This window comes from Penicillium psychrofluorescens (assembly GCF_964197705.1).
Source record: "Penicillium psychrofluorescens genome assembly, chromosome: 3".
NCBI lineage: Eukaryota > Fungi > Ascomycota > Eurotiomycetes > Eurotiales > Aspergillaceae > Penicillium > Penicillium psychrofluorescens.
The window spans coordinates 566,210-583,338 of NC_133441.1; the positions used below are offsets into that span (position 1 = coordinate 566,210).

Sequence of the window (17,129 nt, forward strand, 5' to 3'; positions counted from 1 at the left end):
TTCTCGACTGGGGTAGTGGATGTTTTTCTCTTGACTTTTTCGTCACCCATCTTGGACGCGCACACCGCGCGATCTATCCACCCCTCTGGACACCGATCCCAGAAACGGCCAGCCATGTCTGACACTTGTGCACTCACTCGATCACTATCCGTGCAGACACCTGGCCCCATGCCTCGCCACTGATACTCTCGGTGGGAGCATTGGTCGAGCAATGGCCGCTCCGGTCTATCGGACCACCCTTCAACGCGCTGTCCTCGGCATGCGACCGCCATGAATCAAAAAGAATCATGGCTTTCGACTTACGACCTTGCAATCAACGCAGCTCACACGAGTAACAACCTGACCCTGATACCGACCACGATTCGCAACCACGTTTCCTTTATTTCTCTCTTTCTTTATAGCATTACACGGATTTCGCATCATGAAGAAACGGCTTCTTGGGCATGATTATTCGCACGGCGCCAATGGTGATTCAATACTACTATATGCCGAAGACGACGCGGCATCTGCTTGTACGAGACGAGACACGGTCTACACCTCTTTTCCCCTTTTTTGCCTGGCACATGCTCAATCCATGGATTGACATTGTGTCTCCTGTCCTTAACATTCTCCTTCCATTCCCTTGACTTTCACTTCTATCATTCTCTTCTCTTCTTCTATCGGTATCTTTATCCAGGGTACCATAATACATTCAACCTAATTTTTTGACTCAAATCTATCTGCCTGAAACCATACCATGTATAACTGCCCAAAAATACCCAGTTTGATTACGATGTGCGATCTTTCCCCGCGATATTACTTTAGCGCCAAATCCCTGCTGCCGGGGTGGATCCGGGCTTACGGTATCACACGGGAGCGAGTCAGGAGGTGAATTATTCAACTTTGATCTTCCCAGATTGCTTACGAGTACGAGTATCGCCACCTAGGCCTAGACTCAATGACTGGATGAGTTCATGAATCTCTGAATATCTCCAACTACATGTCCATATGTAAAATACTTCGGGTAGCTGGTAGGACGCACATGTATCCCCCCCCCCCCACACAGCCACAATCACAGCCCCAAGCAGCAAAAAGCTTTGCAAAACAAGAAAGCCATGGCAAGCCAAGTGGAGACGCCAGCGTGCGAGCGTGCGTAAGGCGAAGGGGGGCACGGGCCCGTTAATTAATATTCTCGGGGCCGGAGCGAATATTCCTGGTAAAAAGTGGGCCAGGGTCCAATCTTGTCTCAGGCTTGTTGGCTGTTTTTTCCCCTGGTTGTTGTTGTCCAGCAGCCCTAGCTAAGGGACGGATATAATTAAGGTAATTAAGTTGCCTAGTCCAGGGACTAGCTAAACTAACTAACCGGTCTATGTAGTTAGTTAGTTAGTGTAGTGTAGTGTAAGTAAGGAAGGGACTGCCAAGGATCTACGCACTGGACTGTCGGTGTCCATTGAATGGGACTATTGATGCAATGTTTCGTGCTGGAGATAGCTGATTGATTCTGGATAATTGTCCTAGCAGCAATGGAGTATTGATAGCAGGCAATTGAAGCATGTGACTTGCCTTCTTCTACTTTACTGTATAGTCTAGGCAATGAATGTACAATGGCACTGACGTAAGTAGCACGTACCTACTCCACGGGAGGTGACACACACTCTGCAAGAACATCCACGTCCAAATCCAATGACAAGCCCAGAAAGGAGTAAGGAACAGAGAGAATCCACCACTGCAACAAATTCGGCAAGGTAACAGCCACCCATCCTCAATAGGGCCGATCATCCACGCACAGATGCCACCGTCTCGCTGGGACATTGCTTGGAGATGCTTCTCCGCATTCCTGGAGCCCACGCTACCTATCTGAGGAATGCCGATCTGGCGGTATTTATGGAACACACCGACAGACAGAAATAAAGTCATGTATCGGCATTCCGGGGATCTAAGGATCTAATCTTGATTTCGGGGTGGATCGGGAGGCGTGTGCATTGCTTTCTGCATCCTGTGTACCACTTGCGTGCTGCCTGTTTTCGATCCTGGAATTGGATATACTGTGTGAGGATATCAAATAAAACTCAAGAAATCTGGTTGAAAAAGATAGTTATGGGCGCTCATACTGACGCCGGTTGCCTTGTGTTGGGCCCTTTTCACTAACTAGGCTGTGTCTCGTGCTCGCAGCTCAGTGGATAATCGGATGGAACGCAACCCGTCATGCTATTGCAGATGCCGAAAGGAAAAACCAAAAGAATACATTACAAGTTAGTCACACTGCGGAAATCCAGCACCCAATTCCTCTCCGCCGCAAGTCCTCCTCCACTTGCTTGAGCTCATGTTCATAGTATGACTGGCCCTGCAGGCGCAGCTCCCATATGCACAGCGGATCATCGCTGCAGCAGCGCAGATCCTCGTTTTTGCTTGGAGCATCGTCCAGTGATAAAGACGACGACAAAGAAGACAGAGACGACGGCGACGATCGCCATCCACAACTCCCGCTAGAGTCCGAGTCATGCTCCACATCTGAATCCAGTAGTAGTAGTTCCTCCTCACTACAAGACGACGTATCGTCCACCAATCCATAGATCAAGGTGTGTGGGTGCTGATGGGACAGGATCCCTTTCAATGGGTCCAGGAACACGGCCAGTTTCTCCACAGGCTCGCAGAACCATGTGCTCGCCAGCACGAGCACGAACGACTTGAGGGCTGGCAGTCTTGCCAGGGCGCGACACGTTTCGAGCCACTGGGCCCCTCCGGCTGATACGTATACCGCACGCACGGGGTCTTTGCTGGGTAGCCAGTGGCCCGGGAAAGACCAGCGCAGCTCGACGGCGCGGATAGAGGACCAGTGGGCGCGGGGGATGGTGGGGCGGAGGTAGGGGAGGGTCCAGGGGATGCTGAATTCAAAGGTGTTGAGGGTGTAGAGGAGATGGATGCTTTCGGAGTACCTGACGGAAGGTCAGTCAGTATGTCCACAGGTATACACGGTATACACGGTATACACTGTATACAACCCAAGAAAGGTAGGCGGGAGGTACATACATTTGTCTACATGCCAATGGCAGCGCGAGGATAATCTCCCGGCCGGGTCTCGACAAGACGGGGCCGGCTTCTTTCACAGGCTGTGCAATGCCATTCCCATGACAGATCTCGCAGCTCTCTTCGTCGGGGCACACGACATGTCCTAGTCGTCGACCACAGCGCTGGATAATGTGCAGCTTGTGTCCGCCCAGGACAAACTCCCAAATAATGAGCCGCAACTCGGGCGATAGTCGGGCTAGTAGGCGACTCTGGGGCTGAGGCTGCGGCGGCGATGATGTCCGAGGCGTGCGGGGGAGCGGCGGGGGTTTGTTGCCTGGAAAGTCCATTGTCAAAGAAAGATAGAAGTAGGCGAAAGGTGAGGACTCACTCTGGTACCGCTGGGCCAGCACATCCTCCCATGAAAACACGCCCTGCTTGATGCGAGCCATGATGACCGAAGACAGCCAAGAGTCACTGATAGAATGGATCCTATGCAGGTTTTATGGTCAGGCCATGTTGCGCGGGTCTTTCTTTTTCTTCCCGGCACTTGGACGGGCGTGGCACGAAATGGCTAGCAGAGAAGCACGCGATGAGCCATTTTGGGGTCTCACCGTGGGAACAATACGAAGAGTCAGGGCGAGTCAATAAACGCAGCCAGACAAACAAGAGTCGGTGAGCAGATAAAGGATTCTAGGTCCCGATAAGCACCACTCGGGGTTTTTTTACTTCATTGCATTCTAACCCTAACTAACTACCTCGCCACTGCCTTGGAACGAACTACACCATGAATAAAAGAATACTCATACATGTCAACCATGTTTCAGTGACCCGCTGACCCTGAGCTTACGCGCCAAGCGTGTTTGTTGGGCAGGGCGCCCGCAAGCCCACGGACAGGCTGGCCAGCCCAGCCGGCTGGAGTCGGTCGATCGACGCAGGCGCGGGCAGGGTCCCCACATAGGCGTTGAAGTTGTAAATCCCGCAAATGCACGAGTCCACGATCTCCTTGAGGCTCGTGCCCGACAGCACCGTCTGGTTATTGTCGCCGCGCGTGACGGCGAATTTCTGTTGCCCCAGTCCCATCGGCACCGTAAAGGCATTGATCCCCGCCGGCGCGGCGAACGTTCGCGGCGCCTGGTTCCCGGATTGCACCACGACGTTCGCGGGGGACTTGAGCAAAGAAACCACAAACACCGCGTCCGCCATCGTGCTCGCCCCGTTGGGTCGGCCGCGGAAGAAGTTCCCACTGCTGTTGTTCGGGTTGCCCTCGGTCGTGGTGTCGGTGGAGTCGCAGTTGACGTTCTTGGGCGTCGGCCGGTACCAGTACACCAGCTGCTCGTCCGTGATGTATTTCAGGGGAGACGAGTCCCCGGCCTTGTACGCTGCAATGAACGGCTTGGACATCTGCAGCCATCCATCATGGGGCATGTCCATCGCCCATTTGGACGACCCGTCGTCGGTGTGCGGCGACGACAACGGCCCGATATAGTGCGACTCGCCGTAGTCGTTCCAGGTGATGATCTCGACGAAGCGCGGGCTCAGCGTGAGGATCTGGCTCCAGCGCTGGTACCAGAGCAGATCGGAGGGGAAGACCCAGTTCTTGCTGTAGGAGACTTCGGAGCCGAAATGGGTCGAGAACCATGCCGAGGCCGCTTTGACCGACAAACAATCGGTTAGGCAGATATCCATCAGAATAGAGGGTGGAAAGACTTACGTGCAATATAGGATTTCCCCTGCAACGCATTCATATACGCCTGATCCCCATCCGCAACAGAGACATCATGACCGGGCGTGGGAGCCTTGTTATCCCCATTATTCGGCCACGCCATCCAATTCAGCGCTCCCTGCACCGCACTGAAATCACCCGTCCCCGGATGGAAATTCGGCGCAAAGTACAGATCCTGGCCCGCGGCAGATTTGATCGCATTGACATCGACGCCGTCGCCCGCAAAGCTTGACACAAACACCTTGCCGTCGACTTTCAGCTGCGCGGGCATATTTGCGTACTGCTTGATCTTGGCGCCGATTGTGCTGCCCTGGCTCGTGCTGTACCAGTTGAAGTCGAAGGAGATGAACACCTTCATGCCATTGGTGGCGGCGGACTGGTAGGCGTAATTGAGTTGCGTGTCTGTGTAGGGGTCTACGCCGATGTTGAGCGCGAAGGCGTCGATGCCTAGTGCTTTGGCGCGTTTCATGTCGTCGTCGTAGTCGCTTGCACTGTTGCGGTTGCTTGTGATGCCGATCTAGGATAGCATGATTGGTTAGTTGGTCTTGAGATTGGCCGCGAACAACTATACGGTGGCTTGGGGGTGGGGGGCACTTACCATGAAATGACAGAAGACGAGCTTGCCAGTGGCGCTTGTCGTGACGGAGGGAGTTGGAGACGAGTGTGTTGCTGTTGGGACTGCAGTAGCCCTGGGCATCAACAGCCCTGCCAGGGCGAATGAAAGAAGGTTTCGCAGCATCTTCTCTGAGAGCTTAGAGCATGGGCTGCAGTGTGGTGATGGCTTAGGATATACCTTGGAATAGACTACCACAAGTCAAGAGCGAGTAGGGGTGGTGAAGAAAGCAAGAGGAGGAATATAAGTAACGTAAACTTGCCGCCCCCAAAAAGGATCAAACAAATCCTCAAACAAGCAGACAGATCTGCACCTATTTAAGGTATCCTCTTCGGTCCTTGATTTATTTTTCCATTTCTATAAACCACCGGAACAAAAAAAAAAGAACTTTCTGATGTCACCACGGGGGATTTTCGGGATTACCAGACTGCGACAGTATCACCATGTCCAACGAGGGCGAAGTCCAGAATAAGGATTCCGACCCCATTAGACCAACCTGTCGATGGGGGGCAGCAGCCGATGATAGGCGGGATCCCGGCGAGCCAAGGCGACTAAACTAGGGACCGAAACATTAGTGCCGATTAGTGCAATGTATCGGCGACTTCGAAGGAATAGCTATGTACAACGCGCTCTGCCAGAACGCTACAGTGCTGCATTCTTCAATCCTTCCAATTTATAGCTTAGGCCAATCAATCAGTCGAACAAGTGTTGGAAATGAAATGATATGATAACCCCAAAGATACTCTGACTGGCTAACTCGAGCGACCCAATATGTAAAAATAGATAGGTGTGATGTTATCTAAATTGCAGGAATGCGCGCTGTTGGTTGAGACAATACTCTTGATTGACAGGGTAGATTGTTAGATAGAACTTTTGTAGGATATTGTTGTCGTTCCAGACCCGGGATGGACGATTATGATGTTGTTGTTACTCTGTACCTCGCAGCAAAAGGGTACACCAGAGGATGTACTGTATCACTACCGAGCCATGCATATGTGCATATGGGGAATATTCCTATTCGGGAATCATGTTGGGTGTTCTTCGCTTTTGATTATCACCTGGTGCGGGCCCCGTGCCTTCTTTCCGGGGTGGGAGTGTAACCATAACCAGTGGGGTTTGCGGGGGTGGTGTTTCATAGCTTAGAGATTATTTGAGTTTATAACTCAAAGAGAAATACTGTCAGCTCTGACAGTAGACTACCGAGTCAATAACGATAGCATCTCTGATAAACACAAGTTCTTTTCTATCAGTGTTCTATTCTCTATATACCTCCTACGCTAACCCCATTTCCTCTCGACCAACACCTTGTTCCATTGCATGTTCTTCCATATTATCCGAGCACCAGACCCTCCTTCAATTTTTCCATATGACAAAGGATCCGCCCACTCGTGTAACTTGTGACTAAAGACTCAACCGGAAGGATGTCGTGTGATAAAAATGTGCTATTAGCCAGCCCTATGAATCCGGCTGGACCTGCAGGATGCCGGTGGCTATGACACTGGTATGTAGGGAAGGGTCACAATAACGACGGTATAGAATAGAGGCAATATAGAATATATTCCGAGCGAATATCAGATGATACTAGGAAGGAAGCAGCGGGGTGATGGTTGCTGGGTGGCTGGATGCTGTGTCTTCCGGGGAAAGGAAGAGTAACTATAATTGCATCGCTATCACATGGATGAAAAGGAAAATAATAATAAAGTCACCGTTGTTTTTTGCGGTTAGATGCGGAAGCAATCCGGGGAATCGAAGCTTGTTTTCTTGTGGGCAAAAAGAGCAATAGGTTTATTCATTAACTGACAATTCTTTGAAAGTAACGCCTGTCTTGACCGAAATTCCGTGGGAACATAAAAAGTAAAGCAGACCAAAAGTGGCAGGATTAGAGCACTGCAAAAGCAGAGACATAGCTCACTGAGCTATCCGCCACATCCACCACTTCAGAACTACGCTCATACCGCAGGAAATGGAAGCGGCCCTGCTTATCCGTCGCCGGTGGCTGACTCGCCGCGACACTCTCCATGGCAGCCATGATCACGCTAATCGGATGGCGGCCACAGACTGTATTCTCTGTGCGGTCGATAATATCCAAGAAGACCTTGGTCGATCCCGTCGTGATAGCCGCCATGGTCGCAATATCAAACGCCGAGATACTCTCATAGATAGCCGGTTCCTGGGCCGAGACGCGGTCCCTGCGCTGCAATTCATGGCCCGCCGAAACAGAGTCAATCGTCTGGAGAACATCATCCGCATCCATCCCGGGCTGCGGCAGTACATCGCTCGACAAGGGTAATTGCAGGCTCGGCTTCGGTGCCTGTGGCACATAGTACGTGTACCTGAACCGCAGACCCCAATGGCAAAAGTCCGAGCTGATCACGAAGGCATTGGATGGATCTGCTAGGTAGGGCGCTAGCAATGACCCAAACGCCTGCTCCGTGGCGGCGGAGGTGCTGCCTACCATGATCGGGACCAGGGGCGGGTACTGTGCGGTTGGGGTGTTGGGGTACTGCAGCTGCAGGAGACGGTGGATATAGGGTAGGTGGAGCTCGATGCTGTGCTCGTCTTCATCGATGGAGCGGGTCATTGTCGTGAAGCTTACTTTGGAGCCGGTGGATTTGGTGGCGGGCGTGTTGAGGAGGTGAGCGATGAGCTCGGTGTCGAGGGGGAGAGGTTCGGAGGAGAGAGGGGTGTAGTATGAAGTGAGCTGGGGCAGGGCTAGAGTTGAGAGGGGGTGGTGGTGCGAGGGGCCTAGGACGAATATGCGCTTGCTGTTTGGACGGGTTAGTGGAGGTGTCGTGATAAGAAGGACGGATCCGTGGGGTTCATACGCTTTGGAGAGATCAAGAGCTTTGTATGCGTAGGCAGCACAGGGTCCGGAGTAGGAGTAACCCGCGTGGCTGTGGTGATCAGTCTGAGTCTTGATGTCAGAGAGACCAGAACATACGGTGCAATGATTACTCGAGCTCCCGGGACGGGCAGCGAGCCGACGTTGGCCATCGTGTCTGGCACCTGGGCCAGCCATTGATCGAGCTGATGGGTGAGGGTGCGGGTACTATCTGAGTACCACGACCCGGCGTGAGACGCTTCTCTGGGCTGCATTGTGATGGTGGGTTGGTGAAGGAGGTGAGTTGGAGTTGGAGCGGGGAAGCATTGGAGGTGTTAGATAACGTACGATACCAAGGTGTTGCGACAACATGTCTTACCAAGCATCTGCAAGCACCTTATGAACCAACTGATTTATGGTTTATATTGGCAGGAGATGCTATTAGAAACAAAGACTTTAGTCTATCTATTTCTACTGTTGAGCTTAGGTAGATGTCGCGTCAGTCTGAACCCTTCATGGGATCCCTTGTAAATAGAAGTTGTATATAAGTCAAGAATATAATCTATTTGATGACCTACTCAATATAATCTTTACTATTCCATTCTTCCCCGGCTAACAACTCTGTACATACTGAAGATCCTCGGAAATTCCATCCATTGCCCAGCCAGCAATACTACCCGATGTGTCCTAGCGCCAACGCGACACGCGCAGCCAATAGTTGCCCGCCCCAGCCTCCCTCGACTCTACAACTTCCGCCCTGTTCTTCTCACCACACAATCTCCAGTAATCATGTCTCTCAAGCGCAAAGCCTCCTTCTCAGCTGCTCTGCCCTCCAGCCCATTGACTCCGGTCAATGAATGGCCCGCCGCAGTCGACACGACCAAGCACCTCCACAGCCGGACGCGCAAACGCTTCCGCGACGACCGTCCCAATGACGCCGTGGTGTACCGTAAGGACATTCCATGCTTCTATCGATTCCCAGAATTGCCCCTAACAACCTCCAGAAAACACCCTCCGCTGGATCTTCTCCGCCCAGCAGCAACAGCAACAGGCCACCCCAATACCAACACCCGATCCCGAAGCAATGGACTCCGAGCCATCCCCCATCACCGTCTCTGACGCGATCGATCCGCGTCAGAAAACCCTCCTGCAGTTCTTCCGTCCCGATCAACAACCAGCATCGCCATTCCGCCCCTCCCGTCAAGCTTTAGCAGCGCGTGCCAATGAGTGCGCGTTGACGACGCAGGATGATCTCGTGCGTCTCCACGCGTTTGAAAGATTGAATTCTATTGCTAGCTCGAGTGGGAGCGAGTCGAACAGCCCCGGATTTATGGGCCAGGCTGATGCTGATGTGGAGATGGATATGGATGGTGGAAGCAGCAGCAGTGATAGTTCCGGTCAGACGCCCATGACTATGACTTGCGCTGGGGGTGCCGGATGGATGTGATGTGAAATGCAGACTGGAGCTGCATTTTTCTATGAGTATGCAACGGTATTGATATGGAGAGGCCGTTGCCTCTTTTTCTGTCCTATGGAGTTATTCGCGAGGGAAGTACCGGACTGATGCGTTACTGCGTCCTCGGTGAGGACCTGGCTGTTTCTTTTTGGTGTCTGGAGTCTTTGGGGCTTGTGGGATTATTTTTCAGTGAACATAATAGTTATCTCGTCCCCTACTTAACATGAGTAGTTAGTTATCTAGGGAAATGGTTTGTGAATTAAGTAGTAATCCTAAAATTAGACGAATCATGAACCATTTGCTGCGGGAAAAAAAAGCTGTTCTTAACGTACTTCGAGAATTGCAGATCCAGCAATGATGTTATTGTCAGAGACAGTGTCATTAGTGGTGGCGAGAATGACATAGCTCTGACCCTTAACACCACTATGGATGGTAATAGCTGCTATCAGAAGGAGTGACAGTAGCCTGGATTGGACCAGTCACGGTGATACAAGCGGCGTAGATGGGCCCGCTAGCAGCGGACCCCCTGGACCCCTTTCCTGTTATATGGGGCCAACAGTTAGGATGGATCCGGCGTTGAGATACTGCTTGCTCACAATGTGAGGTAGCAGGTCCGAGGTATACGCTAACACCTATCTCTACAAGGTTTCCTAAAATGGGTCAACGCATCCAGCATTGATAAGCTCGTGCCCCAAAGAAACAGACTGACGGCTCAATATGGCCGGAAGCGTATATTATCCTCTCACGACAGATTACATGAGCAATTGAGTTTGCGTTGATTTAATCACGAGTCGAGTTGTTTGTCCAGAAAATAAGTTGATACTGGATTTTTCTTTGGAGGCACATGTACTGGATGTGTTTGCTGACCCAGTAAGGCAGCTGGCTGCCAACAGGAATGGATTTAATCGATCGACATTATAGATCCCCCAAAATAGAATATGGTATACCATGCCAAGCGCATGGATGCTGGCCGATTTGAGCAATGCCTCAAATGTGGGTCTCATTAAACCCTTTTGTCGCCAAAGTAGGCGTCCAATTCGTCCGATCTTATTGTCCGAAAGGACTCCTGACCCTCACAATGGGCTAGGAAATTTGGAGCTTATTTCGCAGCGAAAACACATTGTGCACATGCACCCCTGCTCAGTTCATCTTTTTGCCTCTAGCTCGAGCGACTTAGAATGCAGAGGGAGTTTGCAATGGCCCGAGCCATCAAGGGTTGAACCCCTTCGTGTTGCATCCACTCTACAAACGGGTCATTGATCTGACTTGCTGAGCTCTCTGGTCAAGACATCAGAAATACTACGATATTATCTGGTGCTTTCTGTGCGTGAGGCGGGCCTTTCAGAGTCAATTGCTACCGATACCAAGGGTGACTGACGGATGGGACCGAGGAATGTGTAGACGAAGGATTTGGAGAAGCAGAAGAATGCGGCATTACAGAAAGAAACGCCAAACTCTGACAGCAGTGAGTTGGTCTCTCAAGCGAACGATTGTGGAGATTTGATGTTGGGAACTTGACGGAAGAGGAGTATTGTAACGAGATAAGTGATGCTTTGACTTTACTTGCTATGAGTTAATGACGTCGTTATATTATTATTTGAAATAATTCGATTATCATGCAAGGTAACAATGATTTAATAGACACAAATGAAAGGGCTCTCTTGAATCATTCCGAGTCGCTCTCGTTTTCGCTCGTTTTCGTTCCCGGATCTGACTGTCCAAGAGCCTCTCCATCGACCAACTCATTTGATCGACTCATTTAAGCTTTGACGAGTATCCCTGTGAATACAAATTTCGATGATATTATGTACTCAAGTCGGAGGCGACAATAAATACCGCCCGTACACGCAGTGCAGACAGCGCTGACCATTTCATTGAAAGTGACTAATTCTAGCGATACTTGTTAATCCGATCGGAATCGCCTACATTATAGCTTCAATGGGCTTCTGATAATCTCTCTTTGTGCTGCTGCTGTTTCGGAATGACGAGGATTACCCCTCGAACTTGTCTCTATCCTCTCACGGGCAGCCTTCTGCTCACCTTTGGACTCTCGATCGGTCTGACCTTTCGGTCGGATCATCATTGCTATGCTGGTACCTGTGGTGAATGGCTTTTCCCTCTCCAGGCACGATTACATGTGGTGATCTGGTACTCCTGGATACTGATCTCCACGGTGTTCTTCGCCGTTCGCGCCTTTCAACCTCAGCTACGTCGTTTTATCCAGCAACAACTGTTTACTTTCAAGCTTCCCTTGGTCGGTGAACGCTTGGCTATCAGCGCTGTACTTGGGTTCCTCTGGATTATCAGCCTCTATGGCATCATTGTAGGTGTCTGGTGGATTCGCCTGCGGGACTATTTCGTGGACAGGGGCCAGGAGGGCGGCGTGGTGGAGGGAAATCACCGCCTCGCCGCGATTGCATTGACCGGTCACCTATGCGATGTCACAATGGGAATGGTTCTCATCCCCGTCTCCCGGCACAGCGCACTTGCGTCCTTCTTCAAATTGTCCGTCTCAACAACGCTTACCTTTCATATGCTGATGGCATATACTCTCTTCACCCTCGTCCTGATCCATGGATTCCTTTATGTATCCTGGGTGCCCGTTTTCAACTCCCTCTCAGAGACGCTTCGGAGGGTATATCCTGTCTTAAACCCAACCTACTTATACTACGAGGCTTGGCCGGGTAACTCGTCGGCCTTGGGCGTCTGGCGAGCCTCCCTTATATTCTCTGGTATCGTCTCCACCTCGATCATGGGTCTCATTTTCGTTACCACGCTGCCGAAGATTCGAGCGAAACATTTCAATCTCTTTTACTTTACCCATCTCCTGAGTATAGTGGCTGTTATCGTCATCTGTTTGCACGCCAGTACGGTTTTTTACTGTGTGTCTCCAGGGCTAGCCATGTGGGTGCTCGACTGGGGTATGCGACTGTACGAGCTGAGGGAGTGTGTGCAGGGCAAGGTGATCCATCTAGGAAAGGGATGGTATAGGTACTTCCAACCTTTCAAAGCATTAAACTAGCCAAGCTGACTTTAATCGTTTTCAGTATTGACCTGCCACTTCCTCGACACCGACTCGATGGGTGTGCTTGCACGTCGCCGCTTGCACATTTCTATATTCGCCACGCGAAATCCTCCGCCCGGGAGCTCCATCCTTTCACCACGATCAGCCCTCTTGCTTCTCAAAGCAAGGTGACTCCCGGGTCCCGAGATGATATTCTGATCCAATTTCTTTTTCGGAAGCGTGGGAGGCCCTACAGCGTTCCCCAGCCACAGGCTAGGAATGGTAGGCTGCCGACCTGTTTAAGCTTATTTCACAAATCCGCGAAGCCGACGTCCCAGTGGACAGACAAGATAGCTGGTCTCGCCGATAAAGGCCAGCCACTATCGGGATCAGGAGAGAACAATGATATGAATCAGTCAACTGCCAGTCCTTCTATCGGGGTTGACGGCGAGAGTCAAACGTCCATTTATACCTCAAACGCAGTGGACGTTTCTTTACGGCTCGAAGGTCCGTATTTTACTGTGGCAGATCCCTCACGTTACAAAACTGTCGTATGTTTTGTCGCTGGTACCGGAGTGAGTGGGGCTATAGCCATAGCCCGTGCCTTTCTTGAGCAGAAGAGAGAGAAAATGGCTGCTTTTGACAATTATCGTGAAGGGGGAGCCAAGGACGGATCAGCAAAACCGTCTCTCTGGGAGAGATGCGTGGTTTTCTGGACCGTGAGAGAAGAGAACTATATCGATCTACCATATCTTGAAGGTAGAAACCAATTCCGGGAATCCTCATTGTATACCAGGTATACTGACACTGGCTTTGTTTAGCGGACCCAACTACGTCTCTCGACATTCAGGTGCATCTCACTGGCAACGGCAGACCTCGGCTGAATATTGAGGAAAGGCTGGTTTCAATTTGCCGTGAATCTCTTAACAAAGGTTCAACCTGGGTCTATTTGTCTGGCCCAAATTCATTTATTGCAATGGGAGAAAAGGCATGTAAAGCAAGCCCAGGCGTCGACTGGTATAGCGCCAAATGGGACATTTGATTCTCTTGCTCCTCTTTTAGTCTCCGTGGGCTTTATGCCTAAATGGAGGCTCAGAGGATGAACTGTGAAGCTAGGATTGTGAAGAATAGATTATAGATTAACTTGGAGACTTAATGCTAAACTTAATAATGGTTCTTTCCCCCCAAATGGCAGACGCTCATGTAGAAACATCGCTTTTCATGGGCAACGATGCAATCTGTGCTAAGAGAGATATAAAATAGACAGTGACCGATATTTCGATTACCATCATGCAAGTGGTTTTCTACCGTCGCTGCATGGATTAAGTTGCGACTTCCACAGGGGGAAATAAGGGCAAACATGTGGGGGTCTAAGATTAACGCAGGCGGCTAGTGAAATTAAAAGTTACACTCTTATTATAAACAGGAACTGTGTTCTGTCGGTTTTAAACCTTGTGCCTGTGGGACGGAGTCTAGATTCTTTTGCTCACGTAAATGAGGCTTCGGGATCTGATGTCGCTCGATTGATCACCGCTCGATTAATCACCTCTCAATTCGCCACCCTCAATTCGCCACGCTCACTTCCCCACCCTCATTTCACCACCCTCAATTCACTACCTTCTGTTATACTCGCAGCATGCCACAGTTTCTGTGTTACAGCCATAGTCAAAGTGATCGAGGAATGCTGCACCACAGAACACCGCTGTACCTTTTCAGGGCACGATATGGACCATTAACCTGATTTAGTAATAATAATAATAATAAATAAATAAGTGAGGAACGATGCTATGCCGGAGCTACTCCTGATAAAGACTAGTCTGCCCTGACATTAGAGTTCGGGAAACCATCAAACAGCGTAAGGTGGTGACAATATCGAAACGTACTATAGCAATACGTTGCTCCTACCCTCCGGGCAATCTTATGCTGGGGGGTCTATGTGAGTTGGCTGGGGGGAAGTTTGGTAACTGGGGCGATGAGTACTAGACGAGCCGCAAATTGGATGCCTGCAGTCGACGGGCGTCGCGATGTCGGCCTGCCAACCCCCTTATTATGCAGTAGCGCCGGTAACTAATGCTACGGATGCATGTTTCAAACTCAGATGACCGGAAAAGAACATCCGAAGTGGGGGGGTTCACAATTAGGTTTTACCCATCCCGACCAACACGAGCAGCGCGATATTCATCACAGCGATTAGACTCCAGACAAGCACCGCGATGATGGAGGTGACTATGTGGTTCCGCATCTGGACTTGCTTCACTTCAACCTCGCCATGACCTTCGCTTGTCTGCCCAGCGGGGACAGTCATATAGTAGCTGAAGCTTGTAAACCAAATGAGAGGAGCAGAGACAAATGGCAGGATGACACTGAGAACAACCTGACTGGCAGTCAGGGTTTTGTCCAGCCCTTCCTTGCCAACAGCAGCGGCGATGATAATGCTGGGAATGATACTGATGGAACGAGTAATGAGCCTTCGCAGCCAGGGTTGGATACTCCATTTCAGCATGCCCTCGCTAACCATCTGGCCTGCCATGGTGCAAACTATGCCCGCAGAGATACCCGACAGTAGCAGAGCCAAGGCAAAAACCAGACCAGCAGCTGGCGCGATGGACGAGGAAAGGAGTTTGTGAATAACGAAGAGATCAGCGTTGGCGCCGCCGGGAACATCGTATAGAGAGGTACCCGCGACAATGAGAATGGCGCTATTGACGAACAGCGCGAAGGTAAAGAGCGACAATGTCAGCTCTATGATTGAGTATTTCATGCAGCCGCGGATTGCGTGGATGGTAGGGCGATACTCCACTTCGTCGCCATTGTTTCCCAGGGGCACTTTGGACTGAACATAGCCTGCGGTGACGTCGAAGTCTTTCAGACGAGACTGAACCAATCCACTGCCGAGGAAGAGGGAATGAGGCATGACGGTGGCCCCGAGGATACCGCAGCTTTGGTAAAGACTATATATCCAAGTCAGTGAGATTCATTTGCAATCAATTCAGGTATTTTCGCCTTACCTTTCAGACTGGACAATAGCAGACGATGGGAGATAGCCCCGAAAGACCTCACCGACAGATTGATCCTGAATGAGTGAGAGCTGAATGCAGAATAAGATGACAACCCCCAGCACAAGGGCCATCACGAAGAATTCGAACAAGCGCAATCCCCACATTGATCCATTGGGTCGCCAGAAAATGAGCAGGAAGAAGACATCGACCAAGGTGATAGCGCATCCCGCTACCAACGGGATGCTCAAAAGCAAATTCAGTGCGATTGCTGAGCCAAGCACCTATTTCAATCATCAGCACAAAATCTGCAATGCTTGCATTTGGCAGTGCGTACCTCCGCAATATCAGTTGCCACAATGGCCGCTTCTGCGAATACATAGAGAATGTATACCACCCAGCGTGGAAGATGCTTGCGGCAATTCTCAGCCAGGTTGAGGCCAGTGACGGTGCCCAGCTTGATGCACAGGGACTGTAGAAGGATTGCAAAGAGGTTGGACAGCAGAACGATGAATAGCAAGGCGTACTTGGACTGTGCGCCGGCCGCGACGTCGGTGGCGTAGTTCCCTGGGTCGATATAGGCGACCGCGATGAGGAACCCCGGACCGACAAAGCGGGCGAACTTAGCCAGGCTGCGCGCACAGTGCAAGGTCGACGACGACGTAAAGGATTGACCAGGACGACGATGTGATCCGCTGGTCATTGGGGGTGGTTCACCCCCAGAGACCGCAGCTTGCCCATCCTTCCCAGCCCGAACAAACACCATTGTTCCTGCCGTATCCAGCGGTCCCATCAGCACCAGACACCAACTGCAACATTATTTACCATGATCTTCCCTGCGGACTATCCATCACTGCGTGTCGCTAGATTTCGCGGGGACTAGGAACTTCCAACACGCGGCCTCGGGAAGACTGCATCCGGTCTGCGCGCGTGGTTGACAGCGTGTTATAATGCAAATAACCTAATGAGCGCCTGCTGGAAGGTTCTCAACATCCCTGTTTATGGTGCTCAGAGCTCCGAGTCTAGACAGTGGTTCAATACCCAATTTGGACAGTGTCCGTCCCTTCCGTCCTATGCCGGGCCCCTTCAGGGGCGTATGATACTGTAAGTCTTCTGATCATCAATTGTCCCAAGCATTGTGTCATGGTCCGGTATTCTCAGCCGGAACTCTCCACAGACAACTTGTAATGGTTGAATTGACGCTCGAATTATTCAAGTTCACCGAAAAATTACCGCTATGACTTAATTGATGGATACCAGTGGATAAATTAGTTGCGCTCCCGATTATCATCGATACCCGATCGCTCTCGGTCGTTTAAAACCATTTGCGATTGGGTCCCGCCCGTTGGTACCTGTGCGGGATCGCCCTGCGTCCACTCATCTATCCAATGAGACCTTGCGGGGTCTGCGGGTCTCTGCTTAGACTGGTCAAAGTGTCTGTCTTAGCTCCGAAATGACCTTGATTGATGCGCCGCTACGAAAGACCTCGGAAATTTGTCATTATCTGAGCCCTGGGAAAGTCCATGTC

General features: G+C 50.9%; 5 protein-coding genes across 5 annotated transcripts; 1 reads left to right on the forward strand and 4 right to left on the reverse strand.

Moving 5' to 3' along the window:
* Positions 1-2,236: 2,236 nt before the first annotated feature.
* Positions 2,237-3,437, reverse strand: PFLUO_LOCUS4338 (uncharacterized protein; the record flags this gene model as incomplete). The annotated part of the gene is made up of 3 exons (XM_073781677.1): positions 2,237-2,915; positions 3,010-3,322; positions 3,377-3,437. The coding sequence occupies 3 exons, from the start codon at positions 3,435-3,437 to the stop codon at positions 2,237-2,239; spliced, it is 1,053 nt and encodes a 350-aa protein (XP_073638408.1).
* Positions 3,438-3,831: 394 nt separating this feature from the next.
* On the reverse strand, positions 3,832-5,450 carry PFLUO_LOCUS4339 (uncharacterized protein; the record flags this gene model as incomplete). Its single annotated transcript, XM_073781679.1, has 3 exons — positions 3,832-4,637; positions 4,700-5,228; positions 5,310-5,450. 3 exons carry the CDS (start codon positions 5,448-5,450, stop codon positions 3,832-3,834), a joined length of 1,476 nt encoding a protein of 491 aa, XP_073638409.1.
* A 1,753-nt stretch (positions 5,451-7,203) lies between these two features.
* Positions 7,204-8,420, reverse strand: PFLUO_LOCUS4340 (uncharacterized protein; the record flags this gene model as incomplete). The annotated part of the gene is made up of 3 exons (XM_073781680.1): positions 7,204-8,089; positions 8,150-8,218; positions 8,266-8,420. 3 exons carry the CDS (start codon positions 8,418-8,420, stop codon positions 7,204-7,206), a joined length of 1,110 nt encoding a protein of 369 aa, XP_073638410.1.
* Positions 8,421-8,934: 514 nt separating this feature from the next.
* Positions 8,935-9,592, forward strand: PFLUO_LOCUS4341 (uncharacterized protein; the record flags this gene model as incomplete). The annotated part of the gene is made up of 2 exons (XM_073781681.1): positions 8,935-9,094; positions 9,150-9,592. The coding sequence occupies 2 exons, from the start codon at positions 8,935-8,937 to the stop codon at positions 9,590-9,592; spliced, it is 603 nt and encodes a 200-aa protein (XP_073638411.1).
* A 5,150-nt stretch (positions 9,593-14,742) lies between these two features.
* On the reverse strand, positions 14,743-16,367 carry PFLUO_LOCUS4342 (NRAMP-like transporter smf-3; the record flags this gene model as incomplete). The annotated part of the gene is made up of 3 exons (XM_073781682.1): positions 14,743-15,556; positions 15,614-15,885; positions 15,939-16,367. The coding sequence occupies 3 exons, from the start codon at positions 16,365-16,367 to the stop codon at positions 14,743-14,745; spliced, it is 1,515 nt and encodes a 504-aa protein (XP_073638412.1).
* Positions 16,368-17,129: the final 762 nt, after the last annotated feature.